This window comes from Pelecanus crispus, chromosome 4 (assembly GCF_030463565.1).
Source record: "Pelecanus crispus isolate bPelCri1 chromosome 4, bPelCri1.pri, whole genome shotgun sequence".
Lineage (NCBI taxonomy): Eukaryota > Metazoa > Chordata > Aves > Pelecaniformes > Pelecanidae > Pelecanus > Pelecanus crispus.
Window position 1 is genome coordinate 66779961 of NC_134646.1, and position 19090 is coordinate 66799050.

General features: G+C 46.1%; 1 protein-coding gene across 1 annotated transcript; it reads left to right on the top strand.

Moving 5' to 3' along the window:
* The first annotated feature begins 811 nt into the window (after nt 1-811).
* Nucleotides 812-17909, top strand: LGI2 (leucine rich repeat LGI family member 2). Its single transcript, XM_075709511.1, has 8 exons — nt 812-993; nt 1090-1161; nt 3760-3831; nt 7129-7200; nt 7769-7840; nt 8931-9100; nt 14340-14504; nt 17092-17909. Exons 1-8 carry the CDS (start codon nt 812-814, stop codon nt 17907-17909), a joined length of 1623 nt encoding a protein of 540 aa, XP_075565626.1.
* Nucleotides 17910-19090: the final 1181 nt, after the last annotated feature.

Genomic DNA, 19090 nt, shown 5'->3' on the forward strand with positions numbered 1-19090 from the left:
CCAGTCTAAACCTCCCCTGACGCAGCTTGAGGCCATTTCCTCTTGCCGTAAATGTCCCTGGAGTTGGTCTTGCTGTGGTTACTGTGATCACAGAACCATAGAATTGTTGAGGTTGGAAAAGACCTTTAAGATCATCAAGTCCAACCATTGACCTAACACTACCAAGTCTACTGTTAAACCAGTTAAGGGTAGAGTCAGAAGTAATTTCGTGTTTCCTGCCTTGGTGGCTGGATTACTTTTTAATGAAAGCAGAACTAGGAATCATTAAGGTTGGAACGGATCTCGAATTAAGGATCTCAACCATTAAGGTTGGAACGGATCCGTGTTAGAGGGGTGGGGACGCTGGTGTTGCCCCGGTGGTCCACGGGGTAGCCTTTTGTCTTGGGGGGTGGGGGGCTGTCACCCTCTTTTTTGCAACGAGCTGGGGTCCTTTAGGAGGCAGGACGATGCAGGATGCGATGTACGCCATACGCGCATCGCTGAAGAACACTTAGATGATAAAGGCTAGGAGGGGGATGAGGTTTTTCCAGGCAAAATTCCGGCTAGCCTAGGAGGGAAATCACTCGCCCTAGGGAAGGGGGGGCACCCAGGCGCTCTGCCTCCCGGCGGGGCTTGCCCCGCCGGGAGGCAGAGCGCCTGGGTGCCCCCCATGGCTTCGCACCGCCCCTTCGTAGCGGACCCCCCCTGCCCGCCCCCGGCCCGGCCCCACAGCGCGACGGCGGGGGCGGCGCCGCGCTGATGTCAGGGCGCGGGCGGGCGGCGGCGGCGGCGGCGGGGTGGGGGGGGCGGGAATTTGGGAATTTTGGCCGGGATGGCGGCCCCGCTGCGGTTCCTGTGGCTGTGCACCGCCGCGCTGCTGCTCCTACCGCCGTCCCCCGCCGCTCCCCGCAGGCCACCGCGCTGCTCGCCCGCCTGCAGCTGCTGGCGGGAGTCGGCGCTGTGCGTGGGGGCGGCGGGGGCCCCGCGGAGCCTCCCCGCCGGCCTGGGCTCCTTGTGAGTGCGGGGTGCGGAGGGCTGGCGGTGGGATGCGCCCCCCACCCCCCCCACCATGATGGGTGCCTTCTCTTTTTTCCTTTTTCCTTCCCCCAGGAGCCTGGTAAACGGGACCTTCTCCGAAGTCAAGGACAGGATGTTTTCCCACCTGCCCTCCCTGCAGCTGCTGTAAGTATGGCACCGAGAAAGGGCAGCGGGCGAGTAGCGCTTCGCCCGTTCCCCCTAAACAGAGTTACGGGTGCCCTCGCAGAAAGGGAGGTAGCGGGTGACCCCCCGGCTTGCGCAGCCCCGCCGGTGTAGCCACCCTTCCCTAACAGAGGGACGCGCCTTCCGCTCAGAAACCACTCCACAGAACGTGCAATTAGTTACCGAAGGAGGACAAAACATTTTCTGACGCCCTACCTTCCTTTTTGTTTCTAAAATTCCAGCTTGAATAACTTTAGGGCAGAGTTTCCCCCCTGGAGTTACGTGGCAGGTCTCGCTTCGCGCCCATCAGCCTCGCGTTGGCTTTGGGGCGTTGTGGGCGCCACGGGGGGCGAGCGGAGGCTGCCGGGACGCGCCTCAGAGGAAAGCCGCTGTGCGCGAAGCGCTGGCGTTGCCTGCGGCGTGACTCTGTGCTTCGGCATCCGACTCGGAGGGCAGCCCCTCGGGTGCCTTCTGAGCTGCCGGACCTACAGGCGGGATGGTCCTCTGGCCCGGGGGACAGCGGTCCAGCTCCCGGTGCTCTGCAGCCCTCCCTCCTCCCTGGCCCGACACTTGTTTCTCTGGTAGTCTGCAGAGAAGCCGTGCCGCTGGCTGTGCCCCGGCCGGCCCAGCGCAGCCTCCCTGTAACGCCCGATACCAAGCGGACCCTCCACGCCTCCCCCTGTAAGGACCGGGTTACCCCCAAAGCAAAGACACGCCGCAAAGAAAAATTCGGCAAAAAGATGTGAGGCACACCAGAAACCCAGGCTAAGCGCTTGCCACGGAGCTAGATGTTAAAACCAGTCTTAGCAAGAGAGAGTCCCTAAAAGCATTTGGTAGCATGGTGGCCAGCCTGCTCCCCTCAGGCACTCCCACCTCATTCTCAAAGGCCTGTCTCGCTATTTGGGGGGAGCAGCACCCCATGGAAAACGCTGGGGAGAAGTGGGCAAAGCGAGGGGTGGAGGCTTCCACCTTCTTTAGCGTGGCACTGGTCCCAAACCCAAGTTTTCGTGCGACTTGGGGGCCAGCACAGAGCCCTGGGCAGAGGGCAAGGGGACTTTGCCCACCGGTGAATAGGGGCAAAAAGCAGACCTGTGCCAGCTGGGAAGGAAAGGGATGAATCCAAGGGTGGGTTGAGAGAAACCGTGGGTAGAAAATTAGAGATGGCGGGAATCTGGCTTGGTTTGGATAGTGGTACTGGGCTGAGGGAGGAAGAGCAGATGAAGGTTATCCCTTTTCCTTAGCTGCAGTGGGTTTCCAGGAGGAGATGTTGGGGTGTGTGGGGTGGTGGCGCAGAGGTCAGTTGCTGAGAAAGTCAGAAGTCGCCCACGTCACTTCATGCGGTAGATCAGACGTGGGAGTGAGAGGGGTTTGTCACCACCACCACCTCGGGCCCTGACAAATTTTGTTGGTTAGCGTAATTTGTGACTTTTCCCTTCAAACATGAGAAAAAAGAATGATTAAATGACAAAAGAGATGCATGCATAATTGAGCACTTGGGTACCTCAGGACTATGTCTTCTGTGGCAGTAGCCATGGTAAAATAGTAACGTGAAGGATTTATTTTTGATGGCAGCCTGCATCTTTGTTAGATTTCTTTGGAATAAGTTAAGGAGCATTTGTCTAGTATTAGCATAATAACCGAGGATCACAGGGCAAGTTTGCATTTCATGTTCATTAGTCTTCTAAATTAATTTTAGTAAAGTGCCTAAAACCATACAAAAAGAGAATTAATAAGTTACTCTAATAAAGCGATTAGTGCTGACGTATTCACTCGTGGTGGAGAATTCTGAGTTTTTCCAAAAATGACTTCTTTTGAGTAGCATTCAATTTTTAGACCAAATAAGAAGCTTTGCTATTTTCTGAAAAGGAGATCGCTCTCTGTGCCTTTGAACGTCAACATTGGAGATCATCCGCTGTTGTGCTTTGACACAGCAAAGAAGGAACTTTGCTGGCAAAGCCTTTCCGTAGCATCCTTCTCCCTGCCCGCCTTGTCCTGGCTCAGGTGACAGCCGCTCCGGTGCAGCTCTAGCACGCTTTGTCCCTGAAGTTGCGGGAGGGCAAGGCAGTGCCTGGAGCAGGCAGCACCGCCGCTCTCCCTCGCTGCCTGCCCGCACAGGGCTTTGCTTTGCAAGGGTAGCAGGACTCTGTCTCTGGAAAGGGCTCCCCGCTCTTTCTGGGAGCTCAGGAGTGGTGCTGAGATGGTCTCTTGAAAATTTTTGGTGTGGCTGGAGGGGTGGTGGGCAACTGGGGTCCACACTCAACAGACCTGCCCTCTAAGGATGGCTTTTCCTGCCCAGGGGACGAGAGAGTCAAGGGCCAGGCTGCATTTAAGGAAGGTGAATGGCACAGTGAACATTTTTCCTGGGGACTAGTGGACATTAACTAGCATCACATTATGGCTTTGATTTTTTTTTTTTTTTTTAAATAGACCATTCCACAGTGTTTTATGTGTGCTGCATTGGTGGGGCAATATGGGCTCGAGTCAGTAAGATTAGTTTGGTCATGGGCAATAAACGCAATGGGCATAATCCAGTGTGTCAAGTTTTAACGTGCTTTCCTAATGCCTGCTCTCCGTTTTCAGCTTGCTGAACTCCAACTCCTTCACTGTTATACGAGATGATGCCTTTGCTGGTCTCTTCCATCTAGAATACCTGTAAGTTTGGTATTTTATGTCTTCCCCTGTCCTTTATAAATCAAGATGTTTTGATAAGTTGCCAAGACTCCTGCCGTGGAGTCTTAGTCTTTACTGTGATTCCCAGGAGCAGGGGAGATGAAGGATTTATGTTCCACTCCTGTGCAAATGTCCTTTACGGTGGCTCGCCATTTTTCAGAGGTTGCAGTGGATTTTTAAAATACGCCGTGAGTGCAAGGAGGCTCTGTGCAATTGCAGCACACCGAAAAGGCCCTGCTGAGCAAGAGCTTGTCCTGGCTTTCCAGAACAGTGCCATCACTGTCAAGGGGTTTTGAACCTCAGGAAGGAGGTGGGGCAGCCTCTCCTGGCTTGCTGGCAGCCTGAAGAGGAGGTGCAGAGTATCCGCGTACTGCCCAGAACAACCCTGATTACCAGACTGCTTCTCTTCCCCCAGCCTTTCCTCTCCAGCTTTGCCTTTTTTCTGATATTCCATTTAATGCCTGTGGCATTTATCTTTATAGTATAAATAATTATAAATATATGAATATATACATATATTTCATATAATATAAATTATTGCCATTATTCATATTATTATTTAAATTTATTTAACTTTCCTTTTCTTTACTTAGTTCACTTCTTCATTGATTTTTACATTACCTTCATTTCCCGATTTTTTTTTTTTTTTTAGGTCACCCTTTTTTCTTTTAAAAAAAGTAGTAGCCCTGGTACCAGGTTGTCCTCACTTCATACTCCAAAGGACTGCCATTTCTCTGGGTTACCGGACATGAGCTGGTATGTTTGAAACTCTGAATATGACCTGCAAAAAAAATTACTCTTTCCACCCACCTTCCTGTGCTGAGAACTAGCTGTGGAAGACATTTCTGTCTTTCTCTAAAGGAAGACCAATGCTCATAAAACTGACTCTTGCTAAAGTCTTGCAGGCAAGTAGGTATTAAGGCGGGGTATATTCAGCACTAATAGTCTGATACCTGCGGAGAAGCCAACAATGGAATTTGCAGACCAAGAAATAGAGGATAATGGTAAATGGTGTATGCTGAAATCCACGATTCAGCTACGTCTGGATGTTTCAGCAATAGCGAGTTATCTAATCGTTCTCTTTTCCATGTGTCTACAGGAAAAAAAGTAATTTGCAGAATGTTTGCAAAAAGGAAGAAACACTTTTGTACGTTGTTTCATTAATGACTTGCTTTCAAGTGCCAGTGAGTCTAACACGGAGCGTGTCCCAGCAGCATACGCAGTTGTGTCCCAGCAGCATACGCAGTTGTAGCGGTCGCGTCGGTAGCTGCAGCCAGACCCCCTGTCTGAAAGAAAAAAATCCTGCCCCTCCTCAGCTGGTCAGAAGGAGAACCTCTGCCCCTGGTTGCCAGTTGCAAACCAGGGAGCAGAGTGAAGACTGGTAAAGCCTTACATACAGTCTCAGTTCCCTTCAGTCGCAGCTGAACAAGCGGTCTCAGGTAATGGTTGTGGTCGCCCTCCCGGCCAAGTGCGCAGAGCTCTTCTTCCTCCCAGCAAATCACACCTCTGCCGTCTGGGGGGAACTGGGTGTGAGGGGCCTTTCTCTGGGGTTGTTTTTGGCCACGCAGCCAGTAACACCATTAGAGCTTCAATAAGTCACGTCTCTCAGTTACCAGCGATCAGACCTTACAGAGAATAGGAAAACCCTGCTGACAAACAAGAATGACAAGGTTTTTTTGTGTACAAAGCAAAATCTCTGGATGAAGAGCAGCTGGGGAGCACCCACACCAGATACCTGTATATATATCTCTGTTTAAATATATATCTCAAGCTGTGTCCTGCTGCACTTGCAGCACTGATAGTGGCATTCAGTGCACCCTTAAATTAACTGGCTCCGTGTACAGAGTCTGGATACGCCAGGTCTGATAAAGATGGGAGCTTTGCTGGTGATCAGAGTGGCGTTCCCAGGGTAGCATCCCTTCGAGGCCAGGTTTGGTGACTCAGGAATCCGGCAAATTACTGCGTCCCAGCCCAAATGTCCCTCACCTCGCTGCAGTGTGTTCACTGGAGCGGTGTTTATGTGCACGGCCCGGTGAGCTGGCGCTGTGCGGCGGTGCCAGGTGCCGGTGAGGGTGTCAGGAGGCAGCTGGGCTCTCTGCTCTGCAGATTGAATTCGTGTCCCCAGGCAGCCTTGTAACGGCTGACACTATTGCTGGCATCTTCCACAAAGACACAACACTTTCTCATCCACACCTTGTGTGTGCAGTCAGGGTGCTGGTCACTTTGTGAAGGATTTTGGCTACATCTGAACTGCAGAACCCAGAGCGCTTGTCATCTCCTGCATCCCCATCTTGACTCTCTTGAGAAGAGACCTTGGCTCATAGCATTTTTCCTCTATTTCCCTGGAAGGCAAGCAAGGATGCGTAGGAGGAAGGGAGACGCTTTTATCTCATAAAACCTTTTATAAAGTCAGCATGCAGTTGTCTTCATCCAGGTACAGCTGTACCATGCAATATCTTGATGGCCACCTGGCTGCAATCGCTTTGCAGGGTTGATGGTGTATTTAGGGATGTGTCCTCAAGCGCTCGGGGGTCAAGATGCTCAAATATCAGCTCTTTCTTTAAATGCTGACGTGCAGTCAGGAGGAGCAGCATGCTCCTGGAATCGATACGTGCCTGTCGTTATTCCCCCAGTGCACAGGGCCGTGACTTGCGTGCAGCCGGGCACCCTGCAGAGGTGGCATCCTGGTGGGAGAGACCTGAACTGTGGCAGCCAGAAGAAAAATAAGGCAGCGGTCTTACCATTTATGCAGACTTCAGACGCCTGCAGTTCACACCGCGGCTCTGCGGGTGCGGCGGTGGCCCTGTGCGTGCAGCCACGGGAGCTCCCCGGCAGAGCGTGCGTCTGCAGCCTGGGCAGCCCTGGCACCGCTGTGCTGCCCCGTGGTTGTAAAATGCAGGTGATTTGTGAGAGGAAGGTAGGACTTGAGCTTCTAAAGTCCATCTCAGAAGCCCCTCCTACACGGGTCTCTTGCCTCACGCAACACACCCTGAGAGGATTAACCAGCAGAGGAATAATGTTTTTTGCTTTGTTCATTTTGTTCCTCTTCTGCTGGATGTTTGTGTCACGTGCCCGGTACCTGCATCGTTCCTTGCAGTCCGCCCGAGGAAAGGGAAAAAAGGAACGTGAACAGCTCCACTGAGACTTCCCCGCCTTTAGGTCTGATGGGGCTGCCCAGGAACCTGCTGAATTTGGAGACCGTAGCTTAAAGCACCAGTGACGATAATGCTGTTAATTAAAGTCTGTTAAAATACTTCTTTTTTTTTTTTTTTTGCCTAGATTCATTGAAGGAAACAAAATTGAAACCATTTCAAGAAACGCATTTCGTGGCCTTCGAGATCTGACTCACCTGTAAGTTATTTAACACTTCATAGAGTAATGTGCACTTGAACAAAACTCTTCTGGGGGACCGCTGGTTTTCCTGCCACATAGAAAGTTTCCCTTCCCCTCCGTGCATCAGCTTCCTCCCGCTGTCAGTAACGTGCCTTCCACAAATTGAAAAATGGCCTTTAAAAAATTCCTGCTTGGGCAGCACTGTGGCATGTTTGGCTGCCTGCGCACACTCGCAGCTCGTGCTGGCGTGCGGCCGTGACCGGTGGATGCTGCAGCGGTACCGCCGTGACACTACCGACTCGTGATTCCCATTCCCCTTTCTTTTCAGTATGCTCAGTGACTGCTCTGCGCGTTACGTTTGCACCTGGGCAATAAAAAGCTTTATATATTTTACTTTTACATGAGCTTCCAGCAATCTCCATTCTTGAATGAGAATAATTAATATGTGCCTGTTCCTCGTAACTATTAACAGCGCCAGTGGCTGGACAGTACCAGTTAATTAACAACCTGGAAGTGAGCTCAGGCTTAGTAAGAGTCAGCCAGATAAGAGATAGCAATGATACTAAGCTCTAACTTTCTTTTCTAGTTCTTTGGCCAATAACCATCTCAAAGCTCTGCCCAGGGATGTCTTCAGTGACTTAGATTCTTTAATTGAACTGTAAGTAATGAGGATTTTTCTATTGAGTGCCTGCTTCTGTCACTCTGTTACTCTGAGTTTTATGTTCTGGGTTTGTGTGGTGCTGTTTCTGATACCTGCACAGAAAAGAAATGTGCATTTTGTTGTTCTAGCTTTTCTCATTTTAAAATTGTTTACTTGGTAGACTCCTCTAAAATAACTGCTATTTCTCAAACCACTGTTGCTTCTCGTACATAGCTTGCATTGCTGTACTTCTTTCTGATGTTTCATATAAATTGCTTTTTTTAGGGAGACAATGAATTTTAAATGTCTCTGAACATTTTTTCCTGTTATCGTTGCATGTATTCCTTGAGATTATTTTAGTAAAAGGCATTAATTTAAAAAAAAATGCTTTTTTTCTTGTTTTTGTGCAGCTGTAGCACATTGCTGGCTTACTGTCAGTGTTTTCTTGTATAACTGAGCTGCTAGTCAGCTTCCCCTATTTTTGGCCTGGCTCTCCCAAATAGCAAAGTATAATTGTAAGCCACAAAAATTGCCAGGGGATCGAAGAACAGGTACAGTGTTGAAATTGCACATACATTAGTAGGGGGAGGTTAAATTGAGTCCACATCAGCAGTGACTCTAAAAATACAAGCCTTACATCTGTATTTTAATGTAACACAGAAGTGGTGCCAGCAAGGCCACTCCGTCAACCAGCGCTACTGGAGTAGTTTAGCGAAGGAATGGGATTCATCTGTGTCAGCGGTAGATGGTGGGATGGAGGCTTGCAGCAGACAACCACACTGTCAGGATTTGTTACGTCATAGTCCTAATCCTATGAAAACTTACAAACGTGAGTGACTTCACGTGTGAATCACGGTGCTCTATTAGTCAGATTATACGTGGGCATATTTTCTAAATTGAAACTTTTTCAAGGACAACACTCAGTGAAGGAGAGTCCATAGTAAGAGAGTCTGAACAAAACTTAAGAAACTTCCCTGTTCTCAGTTAAAAACCAATTCAAGGCTACTCAGATATTTTTGAATTCAGCATGTCAAGGTGATAACAGTTCTGTAGTATTCATATTGCTATCAACCTTTTCAAATATGTTTATTTCTGTGTGTTTTTTTAGAGATTTAAGGGGAAATAAATTTGAGTGTGACTGCAAAGCCAAGTGGTTGTTTTTGTGGTTAAAGATGACAAATTCCACTGTTTCTGATGTCCTGTGTATTGGTCCAGCAGAATATCAGGATAAGAAGTTAAATGATGTGACAAGTTTTGATTATGAATGCACCACTACAGGTATTCAGAATGTATATTTCTAAGCACACTACAAATGGTTAAATATCAGAAGTTTAGACTATACCCTTTTGCTTCTGTGAGCATGACCTGGGGGGAGGAAAGGGTTACATACAAAGCACTCTCGAGTACTAGAGCAAGCATAAAATGGGAAAATTACATTTCGAAGCCAAAGTAAGTAGCGAGTTTTTATTTGGATTAAGTGATAATGGGAGAGGAGCTCTGAGTATTCATATTCCAAAAGACTTGATTATGACTCACTTTGTGACTTAATTTTCATCACAGAATGCTTTCTATTATCTGGAATAAGGCCATATAGTTATGGCAGATGAGCTTCCCAAAATCTCTGTATTTCACAGAAAGCAATGAAAAGAAATTCAAATAATGTGGCTATATCTGTTATCTTTATTCAATAGGCCACAGTTTAATAGCATCAAATGTGGCGGCAATACTGCCAGCAGTTCTTCATGGAACTCCATTAAGTTGGAGAAAAATGTCCAATAATATTCTGACTACTGTCTTGTTTAGGATCTTGATTTTTATTTCAGGGAATGTAAAGCATGCTGAAGGAAGTGAAGAGAAACTTGCATGTGGTTATGCTTATATTTTATGACCGAACAGCTGCAGTTACCTATCTTTAAATGTAGTCACATCATATAACTGAGAATATCAGCTGCGAGTATTGTTTTTCATCTTTCATGTATACGATGTCAGCACTCTGCCTTTTTTCTGTACAGCAATATCAGAGGCATTCGAGCTCTCACCTGTCATCAAGGCAGTCATCACCATTAAGAGACAATAGAAAAGTTGATTACTAGTAATGTAAAATAAAGTTTCAGCACAAGGTATGAAAGGTAATCCAAGGGCAGTATGTAAAGGAAAAGAGAAGGAACTCAGAATTCAAGAATATGTCAGAAGAGCAGCAGAGGTAAAGCATGATTATCTGCTACATAAAAGGATGTCAAAACCAGGAGAGCAATGTAGCTTAGAACGGTACCAAAGTTACGTTCCTGTGTCTGCCAAATCGCTGAGATGCAAAAGTACAAAGTGAAAGCAGGCTTTATTTCATTTCAATCTGGTTTGAGCAATTGCACAGCACTAACAGTGTGCAAGAACAAGTCTTACCTACCTGGTCCTCAGACCTATACTGACCAACCTGCCCTCTGTCATCTCGTTGTACCTAGAAACCCAACTATAAAGTTCCTACAGGCAAAATTCACCCTTAATGTTAGTCCCTTTGTCTGCTGTAAGCGAAATTACACCAAGCATCTAATTTCACATGCCGCAGAGTTTGCGGGGGAGCTGAGGCATTATGAGGTGCAAGGATTGCCCAGCTGAATATTTGTTCAAATGCCATCAGAGAAGTGCTCTCGCAGCACAGCACATAGCTGTAATACCCTCTTCAGGTGGTAAAGGACGTTTTCAAACCAGCCATCCTCTGGCTGCTGTGAGGGAAGGCTCTGTGCCTAACCCGGCGGGCCTGGGGGTAGGCAGCAGCAGGCTTCTCGGAGCTCCAGCGCGTAGGGAAGGTGGAGGGTGCAGAAGACGTGGAGCCCTGGCATCCTTACAGAGTGTCCGAGAGGGACAGACTGCATGCAGAAATGACCCGTAAGAGACAAAACAGAGATAAGTAGAATAGAAATGCAAATCTTCAGGAATGTGTCACCTCTGAGACAGCATCATGTCCCCTGCACTGAAGTGGAAGTTACATTGCTCGAGCTGTAACCCTCCGGTGGCCTTGGTGGTCTGCGGTGTCAGGCCACAGCTGCTTTTTCCTTCTCTGCCATTGCCTCCCCCAGATCCAAAGGGAGCATAAACATGCCCGTATTCATTCCTTGAGGAGTAGTTAGTCACAGGCTCAGGCTTGTACCACATTTTGAAGTAAAGCACCATACCCTGTAGGTGTATTCTCCTTTCCCACTCAGTGACGGGCAACGCTCTGCAAACCTCTTCCATTCATGTTAGTCTTTAGTATTGTCTTTCCCTCCTTTGCCAGGTGTGATCAGAGTCTGCATCACTTCCACTTTCTGGTACTCTGTGTCGAGCATGACTGGACGCAGGATGTGGTAACAAAGCAGTTTGCTTGGTAAAACATGCATCTCAGTGGTTCCACCAGTTCATTGTGTCCTCTGACCTGCTACAATGGTAATGGGAGGAGAGATGTAAAGAGGTGCTGCCATATTGAATAAAAAGCCAAAGAACAAAATGCTTCTATCACTTATTCACAGAGAAAGTGGTCCACAGTGTCAGTGATCTGCACTTTTAATTCTTTTCGTGATAGCATCTCTTTTTTCCATTTCTCATGGCTTGCATCATAGAAGCAGGTTAAGCCATTTCACTTCGTTTCTTGTCTTTCTCCCGCAACAGTATGTGAGGGGGCTGTGCTGTGGCTGTAAGCACGGCAGGGGAACATGTACTTACTTTCAGGAGACTGGAAAATGGGCCTCGCACTCCCACAGTCACTGGAAACGGGCTGTGCGCGTGCCTGGGACAGGCTTTGCCCAGACCTGCTGGCAGGGATCATCTCGCTGAGCTTTGAAAGCTCGGTTTCCCCTTTCTTTGCCTAGCTGGGACTGTCTTCTGGAGGTGTCCTTCTCTTTCCCCGCTGGTTGGAAGGAAAGTGGTTTGCAAATTAAGAGTTACCTGCTCTGTACTCGCTCCTGTGCTGGAGGTCACCCATGCCACCATGGTGGGACACAGGAAGGGATGGCTGACACTCCCTGAGAGCACCCCAGGTCCTGAGTAGCCTCACCTAGAGCAGAAGTCTCCACCATGGAGAAGAAGGGCCGTGAGGAGAGGGGAACAACTGGTGGCCGAGTCGCGGGATACAGTTTAGGAGCTGCTGCCCGAACAGGTCATCGCTCCCCTTTCTCTTCAGCGTCCTCCAGCGTTCTCTGCGCGATTCCTCTCTGCTCTGCCAGCATCAGCGCTCCTGCGTGCTGGGATCAGCCAGCGCAGAGGCTGCCAGGAGGGAAATCGGCCCAACAACAAGAGCGTTGGGCCCCTCATCCGTGACGGCGTGTGCTATTCAACAGCCAAAGGAATGGAGGCAGAGCAGGTGGCTGGGGAATGGGGGGAACCACCCCAGCCCTCAGCCGGCAGAACGCAGTGTCAAAACCATGTGTCTTGAGCCAGAGAGAGTATCGGGGGGCACGGGGGTGAGAGGGAGACAGCGACAGCCCGTGCAGCCAGCAGCACGGGGGGGAAGCGAGGGCCGCCATCCTCTTCCCTCTCCCATGCAGGCTGATCCAGCTTAAAAGAGAAAAATGTTGGGAAACATCCCCCTCCAACTCTGTATTTACTGTATGGTCTCTTTCTAGCATTAAAGCAAGGCATGTGGACCTGCCTGTAAAACTAAATCAAGCCCCTAAGACCTACATTTTTAGCAAGCCTGATGTGGCAGCATCTCTTTACTGTGTAACCCTGTTCCATGTTAGAGTCTGATATTTCCAACTGGTGCTAAAAACGTTTATTGCTTTTTATTGATTACGACTGATTTTGTTACCCATTTTTACTCATCGAGTGACATAAAGAGCCCAATGACAGGTACAAGTAAAAATAGCTGCGTTAACACTGAATCATTTCTGAATGAGCAGTGGGTTCTAACACACAGACTGGTTTGTTTTAATTCACAGATTCCCTCAAAGTGTTTCACAACTGTTCAGATTTCAACAGGTGTCTTTTTTCAGCATTAGTTTTTGGGTTTTTTTTTTTCTGAAGATTTAAAAAATGTTTTGATTTTCTGTGACTGTATCTGCTATTGTTCCATCCTTAGCTACCTTTGATGATTTATCACTTACTTTTACTTTCTGCATATGTCAGTGTCAGTTTTCTCCAGTCCTTTTATTTTCCCAGTGAGAATGAAGATAACTTTCTTGTTTTCCTACCAGCATTTATGAATCAAGCCCAAACTCTATTTATAATAGTCCCTCAAAGAATGGGGACTGTCATTTCTTTTGCAGCTGTAGAATCTGCTCTGTTTGTTTAATGGTAGTCATCTATCTTTATTCTCCAGAAGTGTAACTCCTCAAGGGCAAGGCTTTCAAGCATGCAGAGACAGAGAGTTCTTCATTCAAAACCAATTATTTCATAATGCACCAAAATGAGGGATTCGAGTGAGGACTTAATTACCATTTCACCAAAATCCCTGAATGCTCAGGCCCTTCCAACGTAGGAGTGCGTGGTGAAAGCATCTAGCAAATGGAGCTTGAAACAGAGCGGTGTGTGGTTCTGCAGAGAAACTCCATTGTAGTGGAAGATGCATTTCCTTTTCCATAGATCTATATCCATACATCACTTCAGCACAGGCCTTCTGCCACATTCTAGGCCCAAGTGCTGGCTTTTCTTTGTCAGCTCTGCTCTACTGGTTTCTTTTTCTGGTAATAATGACCTTGCCCAGCTGTCAGGCCAAAGATCAAATTCAGACCCAAGTCTCCTCGCTTTGCCCCAGGTTGGCTCTATGCTGACTGCTGTCTTGGCCCGGGGTGAATTTGAGAGTTAAATCTACAAAGGCACTTGGATTTTGAGAAGAAATCTTGGATTTTGCAGTTACACTCTTAGTCTTTACAGGTTGCTCCAACTCCTCGGTCTTAGTATCTAGAATAAGTTTTCCACTGGACAGTAATTTGCAGGTTGGTTGTATTTTATGCCTAAACTACTTTACAGTGCCCCATAAAACGTTATGTTAACCAAGTTTTTGATTACACCATTTTGTCTATGGTCTAGCCGAAACGGGGCTATCCCCAGGCAAACTTCAGATTATCATTTCACTTTCTGCCTGGTTTAGCATAACACAAATTGCTAGTGATTAAATTTGCATGACTTAAGGAGTTATTTGACTTCAGCTGGAAGTTGCTGTCTCTCAGCTTGAAAGTGATTCTAGCAAGGCCATTTCACTTGACGGGAAAGCAACTTCCAGCTGTGGGGAAAGAGACTTCTCTCTCGATACCCTGATTTCATTGATACCAGCCAGCCTAGCTGGAAAATCTGATTTCCGCCACTATTTCCCTATTTGATCTCCTTGGCAACTATATTTCCAGAGGACAGTTTATGAAGACTAAAGCAGGAAAAGCTTTCCCCTGTTGCTGCATGCCTAACGTGAGCACTGACACTTCCACGCTAGTGTTATACAAAACCCAGAGTATTTAACTCATTTTTCAGTGTTAATTGTTATAATCAGCAACCACTTACTCTGTGTTTCCAGGAAGAATGTATCCTAATTGTTGTAAATGTATGTTTCTAGATTTTGTTGTTCACCAGATTTTGCCCTATCAGTCAGTTTCAGTGGATACGTTCAACTCAAAGAATGATGTGTTCGTAGCCATTGCACAGCCCAGCATGGAGAACTGCATGGTGCTGGAGTGGGATCACATTGAAATGAATTTCAGGAGTTATGACAATATCACAGGTATATGAACACTGGGATTCCAGTTGTTGATGAACTGTTGGCATTTCACAAGGATGAGATTCGTAGATGGGGCCAGCCGATGGTTTTTGTCCTGAATCTCTGTTGACATCGGCAGATAAAAGTGTGTAATGTTTGGACATGAGTGCCTTCATGGAGTAGTGCATCTTGTTAATGCACACACATTTAACCTCACTGTAGCACACAAAGTAGGCTTTTTTTTTGTCTGAGCTTGTAAATTGTTCTGAAGGAACAAATACTTGCTGTGAATGTCACACCGTGGCCCAGTGTAGACACTCACTGCCTGAATCACACTGCAAGTTAAAGTATAGGCTAAAGGAGCCCTCACTCTTGCCAAAGTGCCTGCAAAATAGAATGTAAAAATACTCTACTGCATGTAGAAGGAAATTAGTCTGAAGTATGCATCTAGGGTAGGCTGGCCAGGAAAGCGTGTTTCACAGCTGAAGATGACATAGGAATATCTAAACCGTGGTCATTACCTAAAGAGATGTGCTGTAAAGCTTTCCTGTTTACTTTCCATTTATAAACATGCTAAGTTAGCATCCTGGCCAGATTACTCATCAAGCAAAAAGCCCATGTGGATGCCAGGTGATTTTCTAATGCTAACAACCATTCTGTCGCTAACCGACACTCATGCTGCTATACAGAGCTCAGTCACACCATGACAGCAGAGACAGAATCTTTAGAGCTGTTATACACTGCCCAGTTTACCAACTCCTTCAATCTACTGGTTCTGAGGCCTCAGGAGCTAAATCTATCCATTGAGCACCCTTCCCTCCTGTTCCTTGTTATGTGTGATAGATGATTTTTTACCTTGCTTTTTGGGAAACAAAGAGTATGCTGCATCCTCATCTGGTGGAGTGGGAAGTCTACAAAGGCAGCAAGCACCTACCCCCTCAGATCAACTGTCTGTGTCACTAACAAAAGTTTACAGGATGCTACCCCTCTGTCAGGAAATTTTGGAAATGCAAAATTTTGCTTTTTCAGGTTTCATTGTGTTTTGGTAGCTTAGGGGGAAATACGTACCAGTGGATGTAAACTGAGAAGTCAATGGCCCGAAGAGAGTTAGCAGAGCTCTAGGAGAGCTCTTGAAGTGAAGTTGAGAGTTTAGGTCATTTGCAAAGACTGCATGTATTTCATCTTCCTGTGAATGACACGATTAGGAAACATTTCTGTTGGGGACTTGTGTCCTAGCTCCACACCCAGCGTGCACACTGAGACTCATTGCTCGAAGGACTGTCCTGTGTTCCTAGAAGGCCCCAGCTTAAGCTCTGGACTCTAAAATGTAAATGAACAAGGGACTTTTGCCAAGGGACACAGGCAGGTAAAGAGCCTTTTGCAGAGCCTAAAAAGTGTTTTATAGAGCTCAGGAGCCAGCTATGTGCTCCATGGGGAGTCTCCTTACTAACTATATGCTTGGCGTTAGCCCTTTACAACATGGGCTTATTGACCTGACTAGTTGTCATGGTTGCCCGTAGAGTCAACATACAGAGAATAGGTGTTGCTATCCTCTGCAGAAGGAGACACCTACAGGCCAGGTGAAACTTTTTCTAGAGTGCTTTTTGACTAAGTTAGACCAGAAAAAGCCTGGATGATCAGCTCAAGCATTTGTGTCTACACTGCAGATACCTTATGATACTTGAGATGACTCCCACCCCTCCTACACTGGAAGGGTGGTAGATCATCGGAGGCTGGCTGTGAAACACTTGTGCGTAGGGGGCCAGGAGAGATGCCAGGGCGAGTCTCCTGTAGTGACTGTGACCGTGCATGCGTAGAGGAGCATGTGCAGATACCGTTCTACTTAAACTGTGCACTTCTGAGAGGAATTCCTCTCTTCTTCCAACAGAAACTTTCATAAAAAGTCTGGTTGTTACTTTTTGGATGTGGATCTTGTACAGTGCCTTGACATTCTCAAAACAGACCACAGCTCAATCTGATCTAATCTGGCAACTGCAGTATGCCTAAATACTTATAGTTTAACATAATCTCAGGAAGACTTAACAGAAACAACAGAGTTAAATTTATCTTTTTCATCCTGCTGTCAGGTGATATATCCACAAGACACATCAATTTACAGTACCAAAAAGCTGACTCTGGCCCTCTTGGAGCAAGAAAAATAGACTGTATTTCATTCTTCTAGTTGAACTGGAAAGATAGACATTCCAAGAATAAGAGAATTTCAGATTCCTGCTGAGTCATGAGATAACAAATCTTGTTATTTTGGAATAATAAAATTTGTCTTAAATAATTGTTTAGGCTATTAGGGGGCACATGTTTGAACAAACAGAGAAAGAAAAAGTGTTCTGGATAAAAAAGGAATGAGCATTTTAGGGTGCATTATGCTTGCACCCTATGTGTGACTTTTCCAACATTTGAAATCATCTTTCCAGTTACTGGGGAGAAAAAAAGTATGAAAAGAAGCTCTGACAGCATGTGGTAAAAGACAAAATTATGCTATGGTGAAGATTTAAAAAAAGGGGTGGGCTGATTTGGTAATATCTCTGTGGTTTAAAAGGTGCTTTGTACTGTACTAATATATGTGCTTTTGGGTTTTTTTTTTGGCCAATAGGTCAGTCCATAGTGGGATGTAAAGCCATTCTTGTTGGTGACCAAGTCTTTGTGGTGGTTGCACAGCTCTTTGGTGGCTCACACATTTACAAGTATGACGAAAGCTGGACAAAGTTTGTCAAATTCCAGGATATTGAAGTATCTCGCATTTCCAAGCCAAATGATATAGAGCTTTTTGAGATAGACAGTGAAATGTTTTTTGTCATAGCAGATAGCTCTAAAGCAGGTTTGTCAACAGTGTACAAGTGGAATAACAAAGGATTTTACTCATACCAGTCCCTTCATGAGTGGTTCAGGGACACCGATGCTGAGTTTCTTGATATAGATGGGAAATCACATTTAATCCTTTCTAGCCGCTCCCAGGTTCCCATTATACTCCAGTGGAACAAAGTTTCCAAAAAGTTTGTCCCACACAGTGAAATCCCCAACATGGAAGATGTCTTGGCTGTGAAGAGTTTCAGGATGCAAGATAACCTGTACATCACGCTCACAAGATTCATTGGTGACTCCAGAGTTATGAAATGGAATAGCAAACAGTTTGTGGAGATACAGGCTCTTCCATCCCGAGGAGCCATGACGCTGCAGCCTTTCTCCTTCAAGAACAATTACTACCTAGCCTTGGGAAGTGACTATACTTTCTCCCAGATATACCAGTGGGATGGTGAAAAGAAGCTCTTCATGTTATTTAAAGAAATCTACGTGCAAGCACCACGGTCTTTCACGGCTGTGTCAACAGATCGAAGAGATTTTTTCTTTGCCTCTAGTTTTAAAGGAAACACTCAAATATTTGAACACATCATCATTGACTTGAGTTTATGAAAAGCTGCTGGAGTGAAATTCATGTGGAATGACATTTATACACGAGCAAAACAAAGACAGACCTTTCCAAAACCAGGGTGCACCTATGGAGTGTGATGACATTTTCTGAACTTTTCAAACTTGCATATTAATCAGGGATTGCATTTACTTGGTTACTGCATGGCATGTCCGTTTTATCCTTTTTCAAAGACACTTTGTAATCTGCAGTCATTCAGAGGTGAGTGCAGTACGTTAGGATTAATGTTGACATCTAAGAAAATGATGTAAATTTTATCCAGAAAACTACCTTGAATTGAACATCTCATAAAGAAAGTGAAGAGTAAGCCATACAAAGCATAGAAACGATCTTGACTCTTAAACTAACATGTTAGTAATGAATTTAAGATTAGAGCCAGTTCTTCACGGTTGCTGATAAATTGTAAAAGCGAACAGTAACGTTCCAGAACACACTTTATTTTGGTTTCTTGAAGTCTGTCTTCAAAATCTGTCTTTGTGAAAGTCCGAGGCATCATTTTAATTTGTTGTAGATTAAAGGGAAAGTCAAATTCTATTGCCATTTTTCTTCCATTATTCACTATTTCAGCAACAAATTGTGCATAACAAATAGCCGAGCCCAAAGTAACTGGGTAGCCAGGAAAAGAAGGGTATGTCAGTTCTAGACAGTAAGGTCTTAACAAGTTAACATAGACAGAAAATAACAAAGGTGTCCTTGGTGCCATGATTGAATCAACTACAAATTCTGTCCACTTTCTGTTTTAATAGGTATTCCAGAAATTCACCCCATTTTGCTCTAATTCATACTCTTCTTGATGATCCCAGTAGATTCTGGGATGTTTTAAAAGTAAATCTGTTGTGATCTCTCCTTCTAGAAGGCACAGCTCAAGCATAGCCTGAAACACACAGCTACATTCATGTACTCCGTGCTGTAGCTTGTCTGTATGCAATGAGATGATTTATTCTCCAGCGTTCTCCCCCCAGCACAGCTCACAAGCAATAAATTCAGGTTTTGGTTATCACAAGCTGTATTTGGGGAATCCTCCTTCTGGCTGAGGTCTAAATATGACTTCTGTATCACCAAGTCTTTTGAAACCAAGGCAGCTGGAGCTGTTTCAGGCTAGAGCTAACCCTGGCTCCAAGAAGAAGGGTTTCCTCTTGGTGGCTCCAGGCTTTCACTGGGTTGC

Bases quoted from the DNA above. Each gene is read 5' to 3' on its own strand.
- LGI2 (XM_075709511.1), top strand. From the start codon at position 812: ATGGCGGCCCCGCTGCGGTTCCTGTGGCTGTGCACCGCCGCGCTGCTG. The intron at 994-1,089 runs GTGAGTGCGGGG...TCCTTCCCCCAG, and splicing joins CCCGCCGGCCTGGGCTCCTT to GAGCCTGGTAAACGGGACCT. The intron at 9,101-14,339 runs GTATTCAGAATG...GTATGTTTCTAG, and splicing joins TTATGAATGCACCACTACAG to ATTTTGTTGTTCACCAGATT.